The sequence below is a fragment of the Aspergillus caelatus genome (assembly GCF_009193585.1).
Source record: "Aspergillus caelatus strain CBS 763.97 unplaced genomic scaffold BDV27scaffold_179, whole genome shotgun sequence".
Lineage (NCBI taxonomy): Eukaryota > Fungi > Ascomycota > Eurotiomycetes > Eurotiales > Aspergillaceae > Aspergillus > Aspergillus caelatus.
In genome coordinates, this window is record NW_022475442.1 from 22713 (window position 1) to 47299 (window position 24587).

General features: G+C 48.2%; 9 protein-coding genes across 9 annotated transcripts; 5 read left to right on the forward strand and 4 right to left on the reverse strand.

Annotated features, from left to right (window-relative positions):
* Positions 1 to 1009: 1009 nt before the first annotated feature.
* On the forward strand, positions 1010 to 2343 carry BDV27DRAFT_167026 (class II DAHP synthetase family protein; the record flags this gene model as incomplete). The annotated part of the gene is made up of 1 exon (XM_032074358.1): positions 1010 to 2343. The coding sequence occupies one exon, from the start codon at positions 1010 to 1012 to the stop codon at positions 2315 to 2317; it is 1308 nt and encodes a 435-aa protein (XP_031924365.1). The 3' UTR covers positions 2318 to 2343.
* A 521-nt stretch (positions 2344 to 2864) lies between these two features.
* BDV27DRAFT_167028 (allantoate permease family MFS transporter) lies at positions 2865 to 4838 on the forward strand (the record flags this gene model as incomplete). Its single annotated transcript, XM_032074359.1, has 5 exons — positions 2865 to 3213; positions 3277 to 3313; positions 3422 to 3517; positions 3573 to 4547; positions 4606 to 4838. Exons 1-5 carry the CDS (start codon positions 3028 to 3030, stop codon positions 4836 to 4838), a joined length of 1527 nt encoding a protein of 508 aa, XP_031924366.1. The 5' UTR covers positions 2865 to 3027.
* Positions 4839 to 5971: 1133 nt separating this feature from the next.
* Positions 5972 to 7040, forward strand: BDV27DRAFT_167030 (isopenicillin N synthase family dioxygenase; the record flags this gene model as incomplete). Its single annotated transcript, XM_032074360.1, has 2 exons — positions 5972 to 6656; positions 6715 to 7040. The coding sequence occupies 2 exons, from the start codon at positions 5972 to 5974 to the stop codon at positions 7038 to 7040; spliced, it is 1011 nt and encodes a 336-aa protein (XP_031924367.1).
* Positions 7041 to 11344: 4304 nt separating this feature from the next.
* On the reverse strand, positions 11345 to 12540 carry BDV27DRAFT_29649 (uncharacterized protein). Its single transcript, XM_032076253.1, has 2 exons — positions 11988 to 12540; positions 11345 to 11908 (listed from the first exon to the last, which is right to left on the reverse strand). Exons 1-2 carry the CDS (start codon positions 12480 to 12482, stop codon positions 11603 to 11605), a joined length of 801 nt encoding a protein of 266 aa, XP_031924368.1. The 5' UTR covers positions 12483 to 12540; the 3' UTR covers positions 11345 to 11602.
* A 944-nt stretch (positions 12541 to 13484) lies between these two features.
* Positions 13485 to 14919, forward strand: BDV27DRAFT_133273 (uncharacterized protein). The gene has a single exon (XM_032068052.1). The coding sequence runs from the start codon at positions 14035 to 14037 to the stop codon at positions 14293 to 14295; it is 261 nt and encodes an 86-aa protein (XP_031924369.1). The 5' UTR covers positions 13485 to 14034; the 3' UTR covers positions 14296 to 14919.
* Positions 14920 to 16362: 1443 nt separating this feature from the next.
* Positions 16363 to 17558, forward strand: BDV27DRAFT_147946 (tRNA maturation protein LHP1; the record flags this gene model as incomplete). Its single annotated transcript, XM_032070833.1, has 2 exons — positions 16363 to 17396; positions 17453 to 17558. The coding sequence occupies 2 exons, from the start codon at positions 16363 to 16365 to the stop codon at positions 17556 to 17558; spliced, it is 1140 nt and encodes a 379-aa protein (XP_031924370.1).
* A 215-nt stretch (positions 17559 to 17773) lies between these two features.
* BDV27DRAFT_29658 (uncharacterized protein) lies at positions 17774 to 18510 on the reverse strand. Its single transcript, XM_032076254.1, has 3 exons — positions 18386 to 18510; positions 18013 to 18235; positions 17774 to 17920 (listed from the first exon to the last, which is right to left on the reverse strand). The coding sequence occupies exons 1-3, from the start codon at positions 18402 to 18404 to the stop codon at positions 17854 to 17856; spliced, it is 309 nt and encodes a 102-aa protein (XP_031924371.1). The 5' UTR covers positions 18405 to 18510; the 3' UTR covers positions 17774 to 17853.
* Positions 18511 to 18714: 204 nt separating this feature from the next.
* On the reverse strand, positions 18715 to 20998 carry BDV27DRAFT_133277 (putative RNA binding protein Ligatin/Tma64). The gene is made up of 3 exons (XM_032068053.1): positions 20872 to 20998; positions 19919 to 20768; positions 18715 to 19865 (listed from the first exon to the last, which is right to left on the reverse strand). The coding sequence occupies exons 1-3, from the start codon at positions 20890 to 20892 to the stop codon at positions 18781 to 18783; spliced, it is 1956 nt and encodes a 651-aa protein (XP_031924372.1). The 5' UTR covers positions 20893 to 20998; the 3' UTR covers positions 18715 to 18780.
* A 508-nt stretch (positions 20999 to 21506) lies between these two features.
* BDV27DRAFT_133278 (lytic polysaccharide monooxygenase auxiliary activity family 9 protein) lies at positions 21507 to 23181 on the reverse strand. Its single transcript, XM_032068054.1, has one exon. The coding sequence runs from the start codon at positions 22775 to 22777 to the stop codon at positions 21662 to 21664; it is 1116 nt and encodes a 371-aa protein (XP_031924373.1). The 5' UTR covers positions 22778 to 23181; the 3' UTR covers positions 21507 to 21661.
* Between the last annotated feature and the right edge of the window lie 1406 nt (positions 23182 to 24587).

Below are 24587 nucleotides of genomic sequence, written 5' to 3' on the forward strand. Positions count from 1 at the left end.
GAACACAGTCCTTGAAAGAAGCTAGTATATTCTATTAACGATATCGCTCATATAACTCAGAGTATAGATCACACATCGCAGCGTCTCGAACAATAAATGCGGTGCGTATTGCCCACACTAACAATACGTAGATCTTTGATTAAGTTACCTGCTACTTGCCCCGTAAGGTGTTGTAAATGCTATGCAAACCTAATAATCCACGCGACTTTCAGGGGTCGGACTTAGGGTGCATTATTGCATCTTGATGCATCTTGCATAGCCCAGTGGGGCCTAATCCTGTCTTGAGGCATGATGTCGCATAAAATTTGGACCCGGAGCAAAGCGGGAGACGTGCATAGTTAGTGGGACAACAACGCCCGGCGCAGGAACTATAAAACAAGCAAGCGAATTGGGACGGGTCCTTGTGATGAAGGATTCGAAGGATGCACGCTACATGACGGTTTCTGTCTAATGACAGGTGTCGGAATTGTACGTGAAAATAGATAGTGGATGGATTGTACATATCCCTCTATCTAAAGGAAACAAACGAATATAGTACTCTGACGGGCCATTCAACTCGCTGACCTCAGGATGGGGTTTCAGCTGTTGCTTATTCCAGAAATATTAGGCTAGAGACTGTCAACGATTGGAGACTCGGAGATGACATGTTCGAGTTTGACTGAGAACTGGACATGGGGTGCAAAAATCTGGTTATACGTGGAAGCCACTTGTTTTACCATGGAAGGATCCTGTGGATGACTATAGTTTCTATGCCTCTAGGCTATTTTGATTTTACCTCGACTTATGATGCTGTCTGCACTCAACAATAAGCACTACTAAGATTTGCAATGATGGATGAGGCGCCACTGAACTCCGTTGGTATACCAGTCTGAAGGACTCTGGTATACATATAAAAGCCTCCGCGAACGGCTTAATATTTTGTCTAGTGCATACCTCGGACCAAGGAATACATAGAGCTCTTATAATAATAACAACATACGGCAGCCGCATCTTTGTCCATCTTGCCACCATGACACATCACCCGCACGACACCTGGACCCCTCAGTCCTGGTCTACAAAGCCCGTGATCGCCCAGGCTGTAGAATATGATGACCCGAAAGCTTTAGAATCGGTCATCAGCACTATATCCTCCCTGCCAGCGCTTGTCAACCCAATGAAAATCGAGATTGCCCGTTACAACTTTGCAGCCGCGGCACGAGGCGAGGCATTCATCATTCAAGGGGGCGACTGCGCAGAGAGCTTCGACGATGTACACCTGCATGCTATTAAAAAGAAGGTCAAACTCCTGCAGGAGCAGTCTCATCTTCTTGGGCAAGGACTTAATCTGCCCATCGTAACAGTGGGACGAATTGCTGGCCAGTACGCAAAGCCACGGTCGTCTCCGTTGGAGACTTTGGAAGACGGCACGATAACTCACACTTTCCGCGGACACAATATCAACGGCCCCAGTCTGGGAGAGAGACGCCCTGACCCGTATCGTCTGCTACTGGGAGACTTTTATTCCAGGACAACCTTGGAAATGATCAGGCATATTCAATCTACGCCCACTTCTACGAGTCCCAACTTCGTCCCGGCGCCGAACTCCTTCCCCTTGACCCCGGAAGAGACAGACGTTGAACCATTAGAGACACCAGCTGGGACTATCTTTACATCGCATGAAGCGCTTCACCTTCCTTATGAAAGTGCAATGACCCGCAATCGTTACAATACCTCAGCCAGTTTTATTTGGATCGGTGAACGTACGCGGCAGTTGGACGGGGCTCATGTCGAGTACATCCGTGGCCTGCGTAATCCCATTGGGGTCAAGATCGGGCCAAATATTGACAGTTCAACACTGGTTTCTCTTCTCAATGCAATTTGCCCTGAGCCGCATCTGTTAGAGAACTTTGGCCGGGTGACGATTATCACGCGGCTCGGCGCAGAGAAGGTCGCCAGTGTTCTCCCCCCTCTCATCAAAGCCGTTCAGGAAGCAGGGCACACACCCGTCTGGATGTGTGACGCTTGCCACGGGAATACACAAACTACGGAGACCGGTCTTAAAACACGTCATGTAGAGCACATGCTACTTGAAGCTACCCGGACATACCAAACACATCGAGAGAACAACTCTTTGCTGGGAGGGTTGCACCTCGAACAAACGGGAGAATTCGTAACCGAGTGCCAAGACGATAAGACTATGGATAGGAAGAGTCCTTTGAGCAGTAATTACCACAGTTTATGCGACCCACGTCTATCCAATATCCAAGCGTTGAGTCTAGTTCGGCAATTTGTGGATTTCGTGCGCAGCTGGGAAGGGAAAGAAAAGCTTGGATATTAATTGGGGTTTCAAGTACTACCCAACGCATACTACTTTACGATCAAACGGTATTGATTTCGGCTTTCCGACGCTTTGAATCGGTTGTTTTTATGCAATAATAGATTTCCTTCACAAGTTATTACGTCTTACGCTTTTTTCCAATGTCCCTATTACTTGAAATAAACTTCACCACCGTTACAATTCTCTGACGAACTAAAGGATCCTACATGAAAAGTATGACGATCACTACAGTAAAATAACCCTTTGGCCAGGTCAGGTTTAGCGATCATGTCGAATTTTTCATCAGTAGGTTACCAGTGGCTCAAGCCGCCAGCAGCTCACCAAGAAACCCTCAGGACCCATTTTCCTTTTCCGCGAAACTGACTCCACAACGGCGCATGAACTAAAATATGACGACAGGGGGGCAGACCAATGGAGAGGAAGAAAATAGAACAAGTCTATGGAGACAAATAAGCAGGCCTAGTCCGAATCTAGGCCAAGACCCGTGCCATCAGATCGATTTTCGCGAGGGAAATCTCATCAGCAGTTGGCTGTCAACTAGGGCTCTCTCCATGACACCCAAGAATGTCCGAAGAAGCCCCCCGCCATACCAGAGGATAGATCTGTTAAATCTCCGTGCGCTCCGTCTAGATGATAGAGTTCCAAATTTTCTCTGATAAATGTGTCTTGCACATGCTCGTTGAGTTGAGCTTAGTGGATTCTTCGTCTGAATGAAGCCCGCCGAGACCGATGTTATCAACAACATGGTGGAACAAGTAGTTGTTTGCCCCAAACTTTCCCCGAGTGAAGATGAGGCGATGCGCGCGTTCGACGATGGGCGGGACCTGGACGTTCGAGACATAGATGACGCTACGAATACCAGGTTGCTGAAAGTTATCGATAAGAACTTGTTGCCAGTGTGTTTATCCCCTGAATTTGGCGTTGTGGCTGTTGCTAAGGTTTTATCGCCTATCTCGTAGTTATTATGTTTGATCTACGGCCTCAACTTCGTGGACAGTAAGACTGGCCTTTTTATTATTATTATTATTATTATTATTATTATTTCTCTTACCCCCCTAAGTTTCCCAGTTGGCGTATCGATATACTGATGCTTCCTGTGGATAGAAACCACGCTGTCATATGCTAGTGTGATGGGTCTGCAGACAGACCTCAACCTCAAAGGCAACGAATATCAATGGCTGGGGAGTATTTTCTATTTTGGTAGGTCTGAGTTTTGCTGTCGGTGGCATCCCGTACATTTTACTCATGCTATTAGGCTACATACTCGTTGAGTATCCTAGTAGTTACCTAATGCAGCGATTCCCTCTGGCAAAATATTCATCATTCAATATAATCCTCTGGGGAGCGACACTTACCTGCTTCGCTGCCGTAAACAATTTTGCCGGTGCTGCCACGGTCCGGTTTTTCCTTGGGGTCTTCGAAGCAGTAGTCACGCCAGGATTTACTACCTTAACTTCGCAATGGTACACAAAGCGTGAGCAAGGCAGCCGCGTCGGCTTCTGGTTCAGCTGCAACGGGGTTGCGAATGTTGTCGGGGGCCTAATCGCGTACGGAATATCCCGAGGCGTAGAGCAACACGGGCCCTCCATACAGCCATGGCGGATTCTATTCTTAAGCTTTGGTCTATTTACAATCGCCGTCGGTGTGGCATTTCTCTATTATATACCAGACAATCAGTGGAACTGTCGATTCCTGAGCCCGGCAGACCGTGTCTTAGCCGTGCAACGGATCCGTGGCAACCAACAGGGAATTGGCAACAGGCATTTCAAAATGTACCAGTTCAAAGAGGCGCTGACGGATCCCATGACCTGGGCGTTTGCATTCTTCGGCATTGCCGTGAATATCCCCTTTGGAGGTATCACAACGTTCTTCTCACAGATCATCCGCAATTCTGGATATACCTCACAGCAGAGTTTGCTCTACGCCACGCCGGGAGGGGCTTTCCAGACGATTGTGGTCGTTTTGAATGGAATTATCAGTGACCGCTTACAACAACGCATCTATGTCAGTTTTGTTGGCATGATCATTGGGCTTTTGGGCGCCATTCTCCTGGCCGCGTTACCGTTGAGTAACAGTCCGGGTCGGTTAGCCGCTTACTTTCTCACGCAAGCCAGCCCGACCGCATTTATTGCGTTACTATCTTTTATTTCCACAAATGTAGCTGGTGCAACCAAGAAGACTACCGTAGGAGCCATTTATATGGTCGCCTATTGCGTTGGAAACATCATAGGTAAGAATGTCCCCCACCAAAAACGCCGTGTGTAGCAATATATTGACACAGGACATAGGCCCTCAGACCTTCCAGCAAAGCGATGCACCGCGGTATATCCCGGCTGAAATCGGCATCTGCTGTTGCTGGGGAGCATGTTTGCTTGATCTTTTGTTGATTAGATATCTGTATTGTAAACGAAACGCCGAAAAGGCGAGGGTTCGATCTGCGCCTGGTTACGAAAAACCAGAAAAGTCAGAATTCAAAGACTTGACTGATCGTGAGAATCCAGAGTTGGTATATGTGGTCTAAATACTATGGCCTATGTGTACATAGATGGTCTATAGAATGATGAGAAATGTACATACTACGTGTTATGTTCGGTATACATTGGTTCGTGAATAGCTGCAGTTTTTCTCGGGGAGAGCAACCACCTCTGAATAAGACTTACATTATCCGGCGCTTGTTTCATCAATCCCTTAGCCTAGGGAGCCAAGTGTCACCGTTGAGGCTTGAGCGAACCTGTGCCGAGAATCTTCGGCGGAGGTGGGATGTTTGTGGGGACCTGTGCTCTCGGAGGTATGTTGTCTTGCGGTCAATGTCCACCACGATTGAAGATCATACCAGAGGCATACTATGAAACTCATTGTTTGCTCTTTTTTTTTTTTTTTTTTCTTCGGTTGCGACACTTTTCATTTCTGTAGTGGTATCTATGACTAATTCTACAAACTATTGAATATTTCCCATCGCTTCATGACAAGCTCGTACGATGTACGTTGTCTTCGCGGTCGTGGAGTAGTATCAATCAACACGATTCTCCGAGAGATTAGATAGTATTAACTCAATTAGCATCGATCATCATATTCTTAGAATATTGTAAATTGCAAAGAATACCAAACCATTCCGTAAACGCTCAGACTGCAACTCGTGCCGTAAAGCATGAGCCCCTGCCCGATTGACAACCAATTTCCAAGTCGGACTAATGTGGACATGGGCAGGAGAACCATGTGTCCATGTGCCCCGAGCGTCCTTATCCACAGTGTCGGATCTGAGCTAGTTGAAGTTTATTCCGCGTGTCTGTCACCTTACTGTTAGGACTTCAATATCATAAGATTTCGGCGCGGCGTGGATAGTCCGTGCCATGTTCATCAACCTCTGCGTAACCATCATGGCCGGAGAGTATAGGCAACAACTCGGATGTCCGTACGAGTGTTCACGGAGCAGAGTGTTTGATGATGGACATCAGGAGGTAAATGGACGTCGCATACAACCTCATGAGTAGTTATAAACACATTCAATGTCTCGAGGTCTGTAAATATCATCAACAGGAACAGTATCACAACTAGAGTGACAATCATAACCACAAGAATTAGAGGAACAACAAACGCCACCATACTTTCTACCACCTCAATCACCGTCCAAGTTAACATTATCTATCATTCACAATGTCTACCCCGATCTTCCCCGTTATCGACTATTCTCGCATCGTATCCTCCAACCCTATGATCGCAGCCCAAGAGAAAGACAAGCTGTTCCAATCCTTCAAAGACGTCGGCTTCATCTACCTCAAGGGTTTCAACTTTCCTCCAGAGTTCATCGACACCCTCTTCTCTCATCTTCACAAGTTCTTCTCCCTCCCCGAGGAACAGAAACTTGCCATCGAGGGCGGCGAAAAGCAAGCCTTCCGCGGCTGGTTCGCTCCAGCCCGTACAGCCAAGAACCCTGAGAAAGCCGACCAGAAGGAAGCATTCGGCTTAGGAAATGATAAGGACGAAACACGGCCGAACCGCTGGCCGACCAACTGGCCTGAATTCCGCCGCGACTTCACAACCTTCTACGAGGAATGCTACAAGATGCATCTTGAGGTGCTGCGCGCATTGACGGAGAAAGTCGGCCTGGACCGCGAGTCTCTCATTCCTTCCGTCAAGGCCAAGGACTGCTACAGTGCCTTGCTACACTACTATGAGACTTCGTTGGAGAGCTTCGATACTCGCGTGCGCTCTGCGCCGCATACGGACTTTGGAACCCTGACCCTGCTGTTCAATGATAGCAATGGCGGCTTGCAAGTGAAGAACAAGGAAGGACAATGGATCGATGCGCCTCCTATGCGCGGTCATGCCATCGTTAATGGTAAGCTACTACCCATCTCTCATCTGCTCCACGATCGAGATACTAATAGAAGAAATAGTGGGTGACCTTCTCTCTCGCTGGTTCAACGGACAATTGAAATCCACTCAGCACCGGGTCGTCCAGCCTCCAGCTGAAACCCGGGAAACTGCAAATGGTATAACCAATGTCATCCCTTCCAGATATGCCATTGCCTGGTTTGGCCACCCCAACCGCGACGCAGTCGTCGAGCCTCTGAAGGAATGTGTTACCCCGGAGTGGACGCAGAGGTTCAAGGCAGTGGTCGCCGGGAAGCATGTCAAGGAGCGCATGGCTCGACTATTGGAGCACGGCTATCTGCCTGAGAAGTGGACCGATGACATGCACCGCAAGCCTATTGCTGTTTAGTTACATGTGTCTGATGTTCCTGCATTGGTTGGCGCTTGCTTGCATATAGATATAGTCTTCGGAGTTCGGGTCTCACCTTCTTATAATGATGTTACGATATCCTTTTAATATCAAAACCTATTTTATTTATGAAACATGGTTCTTACGTAAATCACAAAAATTAGAGCAATCGTAAACCGAAATCATGACTATTTCACTTAGCGGAATCTTCCGGAAAAGACATACAAGAATCCCCATGCATTAAATCGTATCGTCAAGGTATTCAGGCTATGCCTCTTTTTTTATTAAGACGCAGGCGTCCCATTCTTGTTCAACTCGATTATAGTTTCCAACCCAGACAAATCGAGTTAATTCATGCGCATCAAGGTCTACATCACATCCTAAAGCTTCTTTATGGTTGAGCGTTTTTAAACTATGATCACTGGCCTATTCACCTAAACCACCACCATCAATTCCGATGTCAGCAACCCACAGACAGCCAGTAAGTACCCTTCTCGTCAATCGCTCCGGTAGCGTGTAAGGGAATTGCTGCTAGCTAACTGAAAAGGATTGCAAGCTCTAATACTAACTGTATATTAGTGGCCCGTTCCACAAACGAGGAACGGTACTACATGACATTCCACAACACTGCCACATTGTACCCCAGAGTCGAATTACCACTCCATCCTCTCTTTCTCAGCTCAGCCGCCGTGAGAACCGGAAATAGCAACCGAGAGTCCGAAAGAAAACACTTCTAATCAGTTTACCAGCTTCCTAAAACAGAGCAGATCATCGATGAGGGCTGCAAAATACCGAATCAAGGCATAGTCACAAGTATTGCTGAGCCACCACAAAAACCTGGTTATAATACATGCTGATATTCAACCTAAATCTTGGCCGTACCGACCGGGACAGATCGGAGCAGGTATCATCCTTGCAGATACAAATCCAGTACCCCATATATCATGGTGTCTATTTCTCAGACGGCCTTTTCCTCCCACTATACTAGAGCCTTTCGGCATCCCCGACCCCATGTTTCCCTAGAATAGCCGTCTGTCTCACTTCAAAGTGACACCCCTCCCATCTCCATAAGGCAACCTCTACGCCCCGTCCATCGTATCCCTTCTGACTCACTACAGGATGAGATTATGTGTGCATACTGTACGTATACCGTAAGTTCCACTCAACCCCTCCAGGTCCAACCAAGCCTTATTCCGCTACATAGGACCCAGCCAACACGGATCTTGGCCGTCAGAGAGCCTCATGTTACTTACGTGAAATTTTATTCACGAAACTTAGCCTACAAGACGGCCCCACCGGACTGCATTAGTAGATGGCCTAACGGCGTTAAATCAGCTTTCTTCACGGCGCATGATCAGATAATTCCAAGTAACGAGTCTAGAAGCCTGTCGCAATTTCTGCTTGGAGTAATATCGGCTAAAGATTAGTAAGAGTCTCCATAGGTGGGGTTCTTGGGATATGGACTGACTGGGTATTTGGACTGAAATACTTGATTCTGGTGCTTTCATGATTCATGCGGATTTGTGGGTCAGGGGGAAATATTTATCTATGTGGGATTTGCTGATTGTTAATTTTCTAGATAGAAAAGGGGAGATTATTAGGGGGTACCTAGACTAAGGGGGGGGGGAGGGCTAGCAGGGATTCAATCTAGACGGAGTGAATTTGTGACTTGATAAATGGTTTGGCTGGACTTCGGACGGCTAGGATTCTGTGGCTTCCCTTTCTATTGTATAGTGAGCAGTCCCCCACGTAGAATGAATCCCTTCTTTGATGATCCTCTGTTCAGACGTGTCCAAATCTAGCTTGAACCTTTATATCTCATGTCCTCGGTTTCATCAGGACGCAGTCTTCTCTTCTTTGCACGGTATAAAATATGTGGACAAAGCCATCGGGACAGGAACGCAGGATACATCCAAGCCCTAAGATGAATTATGACCCAAGAGACCTGTCGAGTGATACTTTTCCCGCTGTAAGATAATGCTCAGAACTATTAAAATATTCTGATAAAGAGTAGTATAACACACAAAGGGGGCAACTTAATAAAAACACCCCTAACGATCACATGGCCTGGTATTAATGTCCACAAAGTCCAACGACAATATAACTTCAATCATAGCCTCTACAAGTTTATACCCTTATATTATCACTCAAAACTTGATTAAGACTATATTCCAGTCAATACATGGCTCCTCCAAGTGCCGGCATAACCATGTTGAACCCCATCACACCCGCACGCCTGCTCTGAGACAGTTCTTTGTCTAACTGCCTGTACAAAAGCCCAATGGATGACTGGAAACAATCAATCAAAAGCCGTCAATCCAGAAGAAAGAAGGCAAGATCTTATTGAGTCCCTGTCCTTTGTTATCTATAATGACTTAAGGCGCCACGCGGCTCACATCGATCGGCATTTCCTTATGCCAACAAATTTCTTATACGACACTTTCCCTACAAGAACAGTATTCAGATCCATGGATACGGAACTATCTTCAAGATCGTCCAGTATGCTCAAAAGACCAGCAACTGCCTTATTGCCAGAGATCCCCTCCGAGAACCTCACGCAACGAGCTCTCAAAAAACTCAAACAAGTGCCTGAATCCCCGTCTTCAAATCCACCAACAACCGCACACTCTCCAATCTCTACTACGGATGCCCATAACTTGAAACGTTTCGCGCGACACGGTGGTCCTGATCTCACTGATATCCGAGGTGTAAGCATTCACACTATACACCAGCTTGCAATCATGATACATGACCTCTGACTAATTGAATAGTATTGTTCGCCAACGAATACGTTGAATACGAAGAGCGAGTCCGTGTTTGGGACAACTGGGTCCCAGGATCAGGAAAATCCTAAGCCAAATTGTTGTCCTAACGAGACTTTTTTTTTTTTCGCTGGGTTTAACGGGTAAGCCTCTATGCTTCGATCGGTATATTGCCTGGCGGAATGATATGGAGTTTCCCCCAGCTCGAAAATGTATAGCATGACAGTAGTATCTATACGGTGACAATGACTCATGGACCAGGCATGATGAGCTCAAATGATGTTTCTAGAGCTAATACCTATTCAGTGATCAAACCATCCGCTGGTAGGTAGCATTCATCCGGATAGAGTTCATCAACCGATAGCTCTCAGTCCTATATCTATAGGGTCTGATTAAGGACATATAGTGGCATTTTTATTTACCTTTGCATATAGAAATGTCGTGGCTTTCTCAAGCCGCTGGTCTGGTTTCAAGAGGGGAAGTTCATTCTCCTCGTTTCAGCTCTTTTTCTTCTCCGCTGCCCCTTTAAGTATCAAGAAATCCATTGACTTACATAGCGTACATTCTCGATCAATCCATAATACATCCTATTGTCTCTTAAAGTCTTACATGAGCTAGTACCTAATCTTTTCACATTCCAATACGGATGACACGAGATGCTTAATAAGATATATTAGATGTCCAATACTCTGGGCACAAGATCACTGCGCCAATAATACCACAAAAGAGCACTTAGTTGGTCCTTGAAGAACTTGACTTTCTTTGAGGCCATTTCTAAATCTTCTGGATTACTCAACGGCTAACGGAGAGCAACCTTCCTCACTATCCGACTTGTTATTAACACGAGCCAGGAACATGTCAGTAGTAAGATGGCGCAAAAGCCTAGAAAGATTTGGTGACTGTTCTAGAAGATAGAACCTTCAGAATAGCCAAGTAGACATTGTTAAAAAAATGTCTCAACCGGAGAGAGTACGTCAGTCTTCCAAGTTGAGACGGCAACTCGCTTCCATTGCTGGTTATGTGACAGCTGGATGATGAACTGTTGTTGTGTGGTTTTGAGATGCAGAATAGAAGACATTGCTAGGAAAGCTACACTAGAAGGATCGAATCGAGATTATGTCTTCCAAATCCCACAGACTCGGTTACTGAGGATGTAATACTACGAGGGTACGGATACCACATCGGCAGGATCTAAAGACAAGGGCAGGATCTAAAGACAAGGGCAGGATCACGGTGTTGATTGATATAGCAATGGTAAGGTAGTGGGTCGGCGACTGCTGGAGCAATCGTTGAATGCCTATCGAGATATTGTTTTTGGCAATTTTGTGCCTAAACGGGGGACTATAAGCGGCTCCCCGTCAGCCGTAAATCACGCTATCTCAGGCTACAATATGATATAAATGATGTCCGTGTCTGAAGCTACACGCGAAAGTCATAAGCCTAGCACGTGAGGTAGTATAGACTCAGAGTCTCTGCTGGTGCCTTGACACGTATATTTGAGTATAGGCCGACAGGCTTGACTAGTCACATCTAGTCAGCAATTTTTGAATGGCATCAGATGTATAGCATTGCTGATGATGTGTTTATTCAACAATAGCTGACATGGGTCACATCGGGTGGAACAACACGAAAGATTCGTGCCACCGGCTGTAGACACTCATGACCAGCACTTACGAGTGATCAGCTTAATAAGTGAGTAGGGCTAAAGAAAGTTTAACTGCCCATCAGCAACCACTTCGGAGACATAGTATACAATTTACAGCTACAATCAAGGTGTATGGTACACCATTCGAAGTCAGCTCATCCTCCACTATCCTCACCTAGCTTCCTTTTCTTACTAACGCCACTTGTAGCTTTGTTGAACATGCTGTCCAACTTCTGCTGACCTTTCTCGTGTTTCTCTACCTTTACTTTCTCCGATGCCAGCACCGGAGGCAGGCCTTGAACACGCTGCTTGGCATCCTCTAGCAATTCGACTTCTCGGTCACGTTGTTTCTTGACAGTTGGAACGGACCATGAGTTGGACGAGGCGGACTTGTAAGCCAACTTATATTTGGACCCAGTCAGGTTTGTCTCATACGTGTTGGCATCAATCTTCTTGACAAACTAAGAACAGTGAGATAGGCACTCGTGGCTCAGGCTCTGCATGCTATTGGTTTCGAGGTCAAAAAAAGGATAAACGTACCTGGTGTGCTACAATGAGCCAGTGATATTCCGTCCCGACAGGAGCACCGCTACCCTCCGGTGCCTTCCTCGCTCGTCTCTTATTGGTCTGATAATCGATCCGCCATAGATCTGGTTCCTCCTTCGTTTCCTTCCACACGCCTTGGTCATAATTCCAAGTATGAGATCCTCCCACTGCCATGCCCGAGTAGACCTGTCCTTTGTAGGATTTGAGCATGTTATAACCTCCCGCCCCTAAAGCATATTCCGGTCTTCCATGTTGGACGGTGTTTCCCGATTCTTCCGGCATCTCTTCATCTTCGTCAAGGATCACGGGTGACTCAACGTCTTCATCGTGGCGAGGGCTTCGTAGACTACCCATCAAGCCTCTCTCCTGAGCCTCTGATGCCCCAATTCCAGCATCCTCATCCGCCACTGGGGCGTTCTTTTCGGAGAGTGGAGGGGAGGGTGGTTTCTGAGTCGTGGAAGCCGTCTTCCTTACGCGTTTCGGAGGCATGTTGACTTAATTTAACAGATAGTGTATGGTCAGGCAGAGCGATGTATGGGTGTTTAAGGTGGAGAGTGGTACGAATATGATGTGGTGGCATGACGTCATGGCAGCCACCCCAAAATATTTAATTCTTATTGTTGATTTAAATTCCATTCTATTTATAACCTCTCGAAAATTTTGTGGCACATATTTTATCCCATGGGTATACTTCATGGCTTCCTGTAGCTGTACGCGTTAGCACCCTTACGCTATGATATCACATTGTTGTGCAGTAACGACCATCATTTGCAGGACACTATTTGGCGGAGTGCATTCATGCATCCTCATGGCCAGCGACATATGAGAGAGACTTGGGGTAGCGGTGCTCGTGACACTAGTGCAGAGTGTGCTTGAGAGAGAATACAGAGTAAACATATTTTATTTTAGCTCGAGATGGCAGTTTGACGGTGAGATCGCTCACATCTCACACACCCACTGAAGTAAGTGGAGTAAAATTCCATCGATCTTCCCTCCGACGTCATTTCTGCCTGTGAACTTTCGATGTGGAGAAAGAATTTTTTTTTTTAAACTCGGTCAGAGTTATTGGCTAGTATCTCGGGAGCCAACCACGATCTGCGTATGGAGGAAATTAGGGGTTCTTACGGTTGGGACCTCCGAAAAATAATCCAATCCCGAGGATGCGAAGGCCCTAGCATTACCGAATCGGGAAAATTAGATGGACGTGCAGAAGACTTGAAAGAGCCAAAAAGAAAAACCCCACGCAAGACCTCCACTTCTTCTTGCTTGTGACCGACAAACCATCGTCGGGGCCCAACCTCCCTTGAACTCCGTTCTTGGATCTCCATCAATCAGAGCGATCGACATTTTATCTTTTCAAAGGGCATATCGCGGGTGTGGCATCTGCCCTTGCGCACACGCACACGCACACACAAGGTGCCTCGTCCGCCACTATGACTGGGGAAGGATCCATACTGGAAGGAAACTCAGGGAATCCTTGGCGAATAATCTGCAAGTTCGTCTTCTCCCAGGACCTAAACTCTGTTGTTACCCGAAACATCAAAAGGGGTGGACATGATAAATACAGCCATAACCCCCCGGGGGAGTTGACTCTCTTCCCTCTAAAAATTCCTCATAGTCATGTTTGTTATTCCCAGAAGTCATCCAATCCCCCTGCATCTCGGATACCACTACTCTATTCGAAACCCCTGAGCACATAATAGTGCCGCGGCTAACACACATTCGCTTGGATCCTGGTCTCACTACTACATGCGACCCCTCCGTTCCTTCTTCACTTCCTCGGTCCAGTCTCTGCTTCTGCGGAAGTAGCCTCCGTTTACGCCTCGTCGCCGATGCCGATGATCTCTCCTGTTTAAATTCTCACGGCTTCCCTCGTTGACATCGTAAAATTTTCCGCTCGTTCTTCCACCTTTTCTCCCCCCTCGTGACCGGTCGAAGTCACGGGTCTGCCTTCCCATCCCGTGACCGGCATTCCATCACGGGCTGTCAGATTTTACTTTCTCAAGGATCCCCCGAAAGTTAATCCCCGCGTGTCATAAACATGCGCGACATGCCGTCCAGATTTATTGAAATCCTCGACCCCGAAGATTCTCATTTTCGTATGTCTGATGCCGACGTCCGGCTGGAAGATGTCCTCGCGGACCAAGAGGCTATCGCCAGCCGGCCCCGTTCCTCCACGCAATCGTCGACTAAAGCGGGTCTCGATAAAGACCGGCTATATCGGGAGGGCCCATCGTCGCCACAACAGCGGTGGAAACGCTTGAGCATGATCCTGGTCCCTGCGAGACGGGGCTCCAACTAGACCGAGGATTTCTCCTACCACGTTCACGCTAGACGTGATCATCACCATCGGAATATACAATATTCCCGACGGGGATTGAATACAATTTCATGCGCTATGGTTCTTCCCTGTCCAATGAGACCCAAATTAGAAATTGATCTGCCCATGATTATGGTATGCGGATAACGACCGAACGAATACGGAGTACAGCGGTTATGGCATATGGTATTTTACGAATGATTCAGGTTTAGCATACAATTTGGTTGCGTTTACATTCCTGATCCACAGTAGCGGATCTCTTTCTCACAACCCTTGATACCCCCTATGCAGTGTCGACAACATCGTCTTTTGACTGTTTTTTCCCCTTTGCTTCTCGGCGCATATATTCATGAATGTATGCGGTTGAGTACAATTCCTTCACACTCTGCTCGCCACTTATGAACCTATGATTGCAATGCCTTGAAAGAGCGTTTACAATGACTTGCTGGATACACGACGTCATGCTGCCATACAATTAGAATTAAAAGCATACACTGAAAGTTTTGTATTATGTAGAATATCATGGCTACTTTCTTTTTTCTTAATTTACAAAGCAGAACGTGATCCTTCGGAGAGGAAAAAAAAAATTTATACATGCAAAGGGCGGTAGAGCGGACCTTCTCCGGCGTTAGTCCAAAAGTCTTTATGTAACTGGCCACGATTAAAGTTCAATAACACGCCCGAAACCCTGAAAGGCCAAAGTCACCGGACGATACTTACAGTAGATCAGTTACCAATGCCCCCAATGGGCTTCCATCTCTCCAGCTTCGCTGAACTGTTAAGTTGCATATGTGAGTCACCCCACTCACTTCAAGCAGGGTGAGACGGGACTGACCATACCTTACCCAGCGCAGAATAGCTGATCTACAGCAGCATCCACTATTCAGAGAATTATAGTGACGAACAATCGCCATTATCTTCCTTTCAGCAGCAGTTGCCCCAGAACATAGGCCTCCATTTCAAACTGCTTAGCTATGCTTTGGTTCATGATCCACGGGATCTGAACAACTATCTCATTGCCATTGGTGCTACCTGTACCAGAGACTAGCTGACAGTGCAGAACTAAGCTCCACCACCCATTGAAAACAGTTTAGGTCTTCCCTATTTTTGGGGCTCTTGCTGAAATTGATTTTTCTCCAACTGATGGCCCTTTGAGTTCGGGGTGGTCGCATATCCCCACCATGTACATGCTATATACGAAGCGAACATGTTTGTTCCCATAGCAGGAACTCGCTATTTTTACTATGGAAGGACTCAAAAGCCTTCTCACTATACAATATAGTGTGTTTCAAATCTCAAGCAGAATTGAATATCTACTATGCAACGAGGATCATGGCACTTTAATGATAATGCATTACATCAATACGCAAGACTCTGGATACAGTAATAACCCACGTGACTGGTCTTCAAGACTAGCAGCAGAGAAGCCCGAACATAGAGAGCTGATGTGAGAGAAAACTTGAATAGGCTGCGCCTCCAGGCGGCTTTGCTTTCATATTTCCTAAACAGGTTAGTCCCAGTCGAATTCCAAGTCCGGCCTAGCGCCAAGCTATGTAGTGTGCCTCAGGCAATCACAGTGGCTGAAGCTCCAGAAAATTTCCCCTCTTTCGCCGCGCATTGCCCCGACTACTTTTTTTTTTTTTCTTTCTCACATCGGAGATAAGAACGATATTTGCTTGCAAGTGTCTCATTCTTTAAGGGTCTGTTTTTGCGCTCAAGTCACTAGATCTGTTTGCGTATATCCTAGGTAGGACATTTGCCCTTTCTGCTGAATTAATTCTGCGTCCTCCGCATGGCTCTGGCGAGGATTGCGAGTCGTTGTCCTTGTCCAAAGAAACGGATTGACTCACGTGTAGAGATGGCTCCGCGCTCTGCTTTGCAATGCCTTTTATCTACTTTCTCATAGACCGAATCATTGATCTGGAAAACGCGTGTCAATATTTGCACTAGCTAATAATTGACAATTAGGAGTCGCGCATTTGACTGTATCACTTTTTCTCCGTTGACCCCCTCATCTCCCTTGTCGCACGACAAAATCACGCATTCACCATGTCTGCCGAACAGAACGTCGCCAACACCGAGGCCGAGAAGGACGTCCAGAATGTCCTGGCCGAATTGAAGGGTGGCGCCGAGACTAACGCCGAGAAGAAGGAGGAGCCCTCCACCGAGGACGCAGAGGAAGCCCGTATCGTCGCAGCCGCCGCCCAGCTCGGCGAGAAGTCCGCAAAGGCTGAGGAGGACAAGGAGCGCGAGAACCGCGGCCGTGGACCCCGTCGCAACAACGCCAAGTTCGACCCTTCGTCTCAGAAGGAGACCGACGACCCTGTCGAGATCCGCAAGCAGGTCGAGTTCTACTTCTCCGACTCCAACCTCCCCATGGACAAGTTCCTGCTCTCCAAGGTCGGTGGTAGCCAGAACCGCGCTGTTCCTTTGGAACTCCTGCACTCTTTCAAGCGCATGCGTCGCTTCCAGCCTTTCAGCGCGATTGTTGAGGCGCTGAAGACTTCCGAGGTTCTGGACTTGGTTGATAACGAGACTGCCGTCCGCCGCAAGACTCCTCTTCCCGAAACTGTTACCGAGACCCATGACCCCAGTGTTGTGAAGGTTTTCGAGGATAAGGCTATGGACCGCAGCATCTACGCTAAGGGATTCGGTGAGGAGGGTCCCACCACCCAGCTGGAGATTGAGGAGTTCTTCGCCCCCCACGGCCCTGTCAACGCCATCCGTCTCCGTCGTGCCAACGACAAGACCTTCAAGGGCAGCGTCTTCGTTGAGTTCGAGTCCGAGGAGAAGCAGAAGGCATTCCTCGCTCTGGCACCCAAGCCCCAGTGGAAGGGCCAGGATCTGAACATCAAGAGCAAGAGAGAGTACTGCGACGAGAAGGTGCGCGATATCGAGGCCGGCCGCATCAAGCCCAGCGGTAACCGTCCCCGTGGCCGTGGTGGTTTCCGGGGCCGTGGCCGTGGCCGCCAGAACGATAACCGTGACTGGAGGGAGCGTCGCGCCGAGGACCAGAAGCGCGGTTTCAACGGCGACAAGAAGGAGGAGCCCAAGGAGCCTCGCGAGATCCAGAAGGACGCTCGGTAAGCATCCATTACTACCCCAACGAGAAAATACCAACCAACTAACCCAAACACAGCGGTGTCCCCGTCGTACAGAGCACTGCCGACGCTGGCCAGAAGCGCGCCCGTGAGGACGACGCCAACGGCGACCACCCGGCCAAGAAGGTTGACGCAAAGGAGTAATGATATGCGACTGATCTGTGTATTTTTTTTTTTCGATAGAGAATTGTTTCACATTGACGGGATGTAAAGCATAAGTATCATACTGACTTGGCTGGGCTTTCAATTTTTTTTTTTTTTCTTTCTTCTTTTCTTTCATGCTGGCACTTGGAATTTAAAAAAGGATTCTGACGTGGGACTTATAATGGCGTTGTGTCAAGTCTATTATTGCTGTTCATAAGACAAACAAAAGTTTCATATTCCTTCCATCTTCATAAACAGTCCTAGAAAAGATAGGAAGAAAGATAGGAAGGGAGATTTACTCCTCAAACTCCAGATCATAAGCCAAGGTATCCTCACACAACTCCTCCCTCAACTTATGGACCCTATGCCATTCGATGTCAGCACACCCAACCTCAACCACCCAACCTCCAACCTCAAAACCAACTCCAAAATCAAAGAGAGAGAAAGAACATACTCCAAATGCGCCGGATGCGCTGCATAAACAGCAACATCCTCCTTTTTATCCAAAATGGCCACAAGCCCCATATCAAAGCCCTTGGCGCGGGGCACAGAGATCGGCAACGGCGGGTTAGTCTTCAGGGACCGGAGACCGGGGATCTGGCCGACCATTGCTTGGGATATTTTGGTCCAGTTTGCTAGTTGGGCGGGTGTGACGCCTTGTTTGAGACGGAAGAGGACTATTCATGTGTTTTTTATTTCCTTGTTAGTACTGTACTGTAGTGTGGTTTGGTTTGGCTTGGTTTGAGTTGGTTTTGGGGGGTATGGGAGATGAGAGTTAGTTGTATGTAGGGGTTGGGTTGTGTGGTGGATGGTGGTGGGGGACGTACCGACGTGGTAGACTGGCATCTTTCTTTTTCTTTTCTTTTCTTGTTCTTTGGGTTTAGGGACGATGTTGGGTTTGGGGGGCTGTGAGTGTTTTGGGGAGAAGTGTGAGGTTGGGGTATGACTGGCTTTATTTACATGGGTTTAATGAGGGGAGAGAGAGCGTCGGGGAATGAATGTCCGGGGATGAATCATTCCTCGGGCTGACTCCGATGTTCGATCGGGTAGTCCGGTTTGGGGACGGATCTAGTCTAAGACTTTCATTCATTTTTGGATTAATTGTTTTGATCGAAGTTTGAGTTACTATTACTATTATGTAGGATATGTTGTCCTGTGAAAGAAATGGTAGATTGTTATTCCAATCGGTATCATGAAGTCATATCAATATAGCAGTGTCTAACTATTTCTTCTTCTTGGTCTTGTCCACCACGTCGATCCATTGCGTCCTCAGACCTCGTCGCACAAGGGCCGTTTCCAATGCGCGTCGCTGATCGCCCTGTACAAGCACCTCCATGACACCTTTTGGAGCGCCGTTGGCCTGTGCTACGCTCGTGCTACTGGCACACTTCTTCTGGAGCTCCTCAGCCAGTAGACTGGGGATGATGCCGAAAACCTCCAGGTTTGACACCTTGGTGACGGTCTTCGAGCCCGTGCGGCGCTCCAGAATCACCGTTACCTTCGGGGCCGCGCCGGGTTTGGGCTTCACGTCTGCTAGAGTCTGTCCCGCTCGGAGAATGGCGTAGTGTGCGGTCATCAGGCTGTTGTCTTCCACAATGCGTTTCAGAAGTCCATCACGGGTCGTCTTTCTCCGTGCAATCGTACTCTTGTCCTCGGAGGAAGAGGTGGTGAAGATGGTGTTGGCGAGGAAGGGGTTGAGGGAAATGATGCGGCGGTTCAGCTTGTCGATGATGGGAGGGTCTTGAGATTGGAGGTACTGGTCGAGATGATTGGACACATCGGAGTATTTGTAGTAGTTCTGAGGGTTGGTGCTGGACAAGGCTGGGAATATTGTCGGGGTCAGCTTCTGCGTGGGTCGATACAGTGTCTGAACTGTGAGCGTTTGGCCAACAGCAGGATCACCGCCCGTGGCTTCGGGCTTCTTGTTCGCCGACGCGGCAGGCTTCTTAGCATTCTCAAGGGCAAATTTGGAGGGAAGCCGGTACGGGACAAACTGCTCGACGAGGCGGTCATTGAAGTCCACATCTAGGATAATAGTCTCTTGGCCACTCCGATCCTTGGACTTGACAAGTTGTTGCTTATCAAGATACTTGATGAACTTCTTGACATTCTTCCAGCTGGTTTTCTTGATTTGATAATATTGGGCTTGCTGCGCGGAGAAGATCGGGAGGTAGGGTGTAATCATATTCGAGATCAAGAAAGAGGGCTGGACGGGAAGGGACAATCCGTGATTGGGAGCAGATGGGTTGTCCTGCTTAAGCTTATACAAGGAGTAGATAAAGGCCTTCGTGAAGGCTTCGTCGATTTCTGTGCAACATTAGCCATCTGAGAAGGTGAAGTGGAGTTTGATTAGGACCTACCTTTCGTCGACGGCTCCTTTTCCTCTACCGGAGCTGGTTCGTCAAGCGGTGCTTCTGCAGATCCAGCTGGCTCTTGGTTACCCGGCGCTTGAGGGTTTTCGCCCTCGTCCAGGGTCAGCTCGTCAACCTTTTCTTTGATTTCTTCTACCTCCTCGTCACCTTCCATCTCTTCCTCATCCCAGCCCGGCAGATACTCCGGCGCTGGTTGACCGGGACGCGACGACGAGCTCCAGGCCCATAACTCATCGCCCTCCCAATGTAGACCTCGAACCGCATGGCCCTTAGTACCTTGTACCTCCCCTAAAGCCGAGACATCGATCTCGCATACTCCAACGAAAAGCGGCACGGTGTGTCGATCCAAGCTAGCGACCGCAACTACAGCCCCCTCAACCGCACGCTTGGGGAAGGGCGGCTCGTTCGCGAGACCTGGGGTCATCAGGTCTGCTCCTCCGTGTAGTTTGCGCATGACCATCTCCGGGGTGTATAACAACGGTACTAGGTTGGGATTATTCCATAAGGTATAGACTGTGGGGTAGAGACGGCCATCAGCGCCGGGTCCATGTTCGAGCTTGAACCATAGGATGCGTTCCTCCCCTCCTGGATGTGACCCCACGTATACGGTGCCCTGTACCTCTCGAAGCTGGGGACCTGCAGTTGTTGTAAAGCGTGCTGACAACGAGTTATCGGGAAGGAGGGCATTCCGAATAGATGTAAGGTTCGGCGCGGGGTTGGACGCTGTCGAGTCTTCGCCGGCAGGCGCGCTGGAAGGGATTTCGATCTTATAGTCGCTGATTATTTGATCGGCGATTTTTCGACGGTCAGAAGACCGTAAGGGCGATAGATTTTTGATCTACTTGCTGTTCAGCCTCATATTTCCTCTGAAATTTCTTGCGCCGTTCATGGCAGAGCTGTAGACAGGCTTCGGCGAAGCAATGCGGGGGAGGGGTACTCACCGTAGGCTTTTTCTTAAACATGGTGGAGAATTATGAGAAGGGAACGGTTGAGAAATACAACAAAAACAAGTATATTTTGGCCGATACCATGCACTATAGCAAATGCGACCGTCGGCCAGGGCTTGAGAGGAAGAGCTGGTGGTAAAGAATTAAATGACAGAACCATGCAATTGTTTGTCCCGCAATAACAATCGGCCGCTATTCCCCATTCATCGGCAATCACCTGTCGCTTTTTGCCCTATGAACACACCGCTTCAAAGGGCGACTCGACGTCCATTAAATTCTGGTGAATCCCCAGGCTTGCAACGCTTTTATTGCTACAATGATGTCGCCATATGGAGGTGAGACCTGCAGGCTTAACTAGAGGACGTAATTTGATAATGAAGTTTACGAGTGATCACCAGTCGATAAATTACCGAACAGATCAAGTTAGCACTGCTCAAATACATGACCATCGTCTGTAACAAAAGGCAGGGAAGTTCTATCGAAGACTTACACGGGAATGATTTTAACATTTTGCGTAACAGGATCTGCTAGTGGAACAAAAATAAAGATGAAAAACCAAAATGAATGTGGCTCATCTACTAAGTATTTTGATCTTTTACAAGATCTGCTGACCTACACCTTAAACGTTCAACTGTAATAGTGCAATGTATAAATTTTTTTCCTAGTTACACAAATTTGGATTCCGGATCCTCATCAAGGCAAAATAGTAGTTCAACGGTGGAAAGATCGAATATAAAGTCTAAAGAATGTCTATTCGGTCCGAAACCACTTCACGGTGACAAATCTATGCAGAGATGTCACGAGCGTGGATCTTGTCGGTGACGAGCCAAGAGAGAGTCTGCTTGATAACGTTCAAGAGCTCGTCAGCGCTCAGAGAGTTGAAGTAGTCGGTCAGGTCGCCGGAGCTGGAGCTGGAGCCAGAGCCAGAGCTGGCGCCAGAGCTAGCGGTGGGAGTGGAAGCAGCAGCCGAAGAGCTGGTGGCCTGGACGTGGGTCTGAGCGGGAGCAGAGCCAGTGACAGTGACGCTGGCAACAGCAGTGGAGGTCTGGTAAGCAGTGGCGGTGCTAGTCTGGACAGGAGCAGCAGTGGCAGAAGCAGAAGCACTGGCGGTAGCGGAGGGAGCGGCGCTGGAGCTGCCGGAGGAGCCGGAGGAGCCGCCAGAAGAGCCGCCAGAGTAGAGAGCAGGGCCGGGGATGGTGTAGGAGGACAGGGTCTGGTAGATGTTGACCAGGATACCAGGGTCGGTGTCCTTGTAGAGAGCAGTACCAAGGGTACCCTCGGGCTTGTCGCTACCACCGCCGGTGACCTTGAAGTTGAGACACTGGGGGTAGTTCTGAGCGCCATCCTTGTTGCCAGCGGAGTGAAGGGCAATGATTTCGTGACGCATAACATAGTTGCCGGCAGCAATGCTGCTGGGGATGGTCACGGTCCAGCTGTTGTTGCTGGAGATCAGGTTGTCGGAGGCCCAAGTGTTGTCACTGCCGCTGATGAGGCCCTTCTCATCGATCTTGAAGAACTCGAGCTGGGTCTTGTCGACGGTGGCGCAGTCACCGTTGCAGTTGGCGAGGTAGGTGATGACAGGACCCTTGTGACTCTCGGGCCAGTCAGTCCACTGCAGCTCGACCTGCTTGCCAGCAGCGATCTCAGCAGAGATAGCGCCGTTCTTGGCGTTCTTGTGGCAGATAATGTCGGCATCGGCATATGAGCTACCGTCAACGAATCCGAGGTCGGTGGCATCGGTTGACCATCCAATGACCTTGGGGGGGTCGGACATGTAGTGGTAGGACATGTCATATCCAGAGTAGTACTGTCCGTCAACGACAGCACCAGAGACGTAACCGTGACCGGCGACCAAAGCGGCCGAGCCGAGGACGACACCAGCAATCTTAGCGATAGACATTTTGATATGTGAAGTTTTTGAACTGATCAACGCGCAGCGCTTCTCGTGGTTTGAAAGGACCGAAGTGGGAAGGGATGAAAAGAATGGTCTTCAATCAATGAAGACAGTGTAAGAAAAGGAAGAGAATGGCAGGTTCCAAGACCCTAAAGAAAGAAAGGAATGTAAAGCTGATGAGGAAGAGAAGAATACATTAACCATCATCGCGAAATGACTGCTTTTATAATGCCGTCTGTCATAGTCTTCAAGATGTCGAGACTGGGCTAACGCTCAGACCAGACTGCTTCGAAATTAATGAAGGTTCATTGTCGATAGCTCTGCTACACATAGATTAAGTCCAGCACCCAGCTCCACTACCGGTCTAATTTTCCGATAGGAGGAGATTCACCTCGATAGCGATAGTGCTGTGAAAGAGTCTGAGATTGATGAAAGACAAGCACTTGCCTGCAGGTCCACCAATGCCCAAGGAATTTTAGCGTCCAAGGGCGAGACGCTCCGCCAGGAACATTGACTATTTGGGAGCTAGTGTCACCCATACCAGGTAATGGAGACAGACAATGTAGGGTTCGGGCGTTTACCCTAACGGTTTGCTACCGACTGGGCGGCTGGGCCGTGAGTGGAGGCGTGGGGCCTCCTCAGACTCCCCTAGGCGCTTGCCTCTGACAGTCTAGGTTTCAACTTCGGGATTTTCACTTGGTCTCTGGAATGCCAAGAATTAAGTTCCCCCCTTCGTATGACGAGATGCAATTTCCTGCTCCTCTATACCTATACTCAAACTCTACTATGCCATGCGGAATAATTATGGACGTGACACTACCAAGAGATTCTATTTGCCATTCGGGCACTTACTGTTCGTTCGGCATTTAGGGCTTTTTTTCCCCACGTGTTATGCCGTGCCTTTTAATGTTCGTAAAGAGTCTCAATGATGATCTCTTGATATTTGACGTCTACTAGTACTAACCAGGCCGTTTCAAGAGTAAAGTCTCCGGCTCCTTCTTAATCACGTTGTTCCCACCACGTGGACTGCGATAGATAAATATGTTGCCGCACTGATGGAAGGAGTAAGAATAACTAATTCCTACCCCCTATACTCCCTAATTACTTGGGCATGGCACCATGCCAGTCACCACATTGCCACCGAATGCAAGGTTTCGAAGTACTACGCGCCTGGCTGCTGGATTAGGAAGTGTATAAATTAAATCGCAGGGGCCAATTCATCAATCCTTGGCAATAATTATATATAGTTTCAATTAGTATACCACTATGGACAGGACAGGTCCATTTTTCCGGCACGGATCACCGCCGAGTCAGTTACCTCTAATTTTTCTAATTAGGGCTATCCAGTGAACTCCGGAATTGACACAACCTAAAAGGCTAAATCAAGTCTTTACTCTATTTAAAACGGACATTTTCTTCGCTTCCGTGTGCCATTCTCGTATTATTGGCTTGGTCTTATCAAGAATGCCGCTGGACACGGTCTTGTGGTCTGGACGCTGTTAATATATGGAGTGGGACCGGAATGCATAGGGTGAAACACCTCACGACCGAGAATACTGAGATGTCTGATTCTGGTGCCCTCGTCCGAGTTCCTGATCCGCGGCATGTGCGGGATTACAGAGACTGGCTGTGCATTCAAACTACCCGTTAAGCCGTCAATCTCAAACTCCTGAGTTATAAAGGACTTGGTTATATGGATTAGTCCATGAGCCTTGGCCGGCTTATCTTCGGGGACATCTCGTACTTATTTTATGCAGTCGTTAACAGCATCCTCAAATTTCGTTGTGGACTCCTTACCAAACCGATATATCTACCT

Bases quoted from the DNA above. Each gene is read 5' to 3' on its own strand.
- BDV27DRAFT_29649 (XM_032076253.1), bottom strand. From the start codon at position 12,482: ATGCCTCCGAAACGCGTAAGGAAGACGGCTTCCACGACTCAGAAACCA. The intron at 11,909-11,987 runs GTACGTTTATCC...CACTGTTCTTAG, and splicing joins GGCTCATTGTAGCACACCAG to TTTGTCAAGAAGATTGATGC.
- BDV27DRAFT_133273 (XM_032068052.1), top strand. From the start codon at position 14,035: ATGCGCGACATGCCGTCCAGATTTATTGAAATCCTCGACCCCGAAGAT.
- BDV27DRAFT_29658 (XM_032076254.1), bottom strand. The intron at 17,921-18,012 runs GTATGTTCTTTC...CGAATGGCATAG, and splicing joins GCGCATCCGGCGCATTTGGA to GGTCCATAAGTTGAGGGAGG.
- BDV27DRAFT_133277 (XM_032068053.1), bottom strand. From the start codon at position 20,892: ATGTTTAAGAAAAAGCCTACG. The intron at 20,769-20,871 runs GTGAGTACCCCT...AACAGCAAGTAG, and splicing joins TGTTTAAGAAAAAGCCTACG to ATCAAAAATCTATCGCCCTT. The intron at 19,866-19,918 runs GTAGGTCCTAAT...AATGTTGCACAG, and splicing joins AAAGGAGCCGTCGACGAAAG to AAATCGACGAAGCCTTCACG.
- BDV27DRAFT_133278 (XM_032068054.1), bottom strand. From the start codon at position 22,777: ATGTCTATCGCTAAGATTGCTGGTGTCGTCCTCGGCTCGGCCGCTTTG.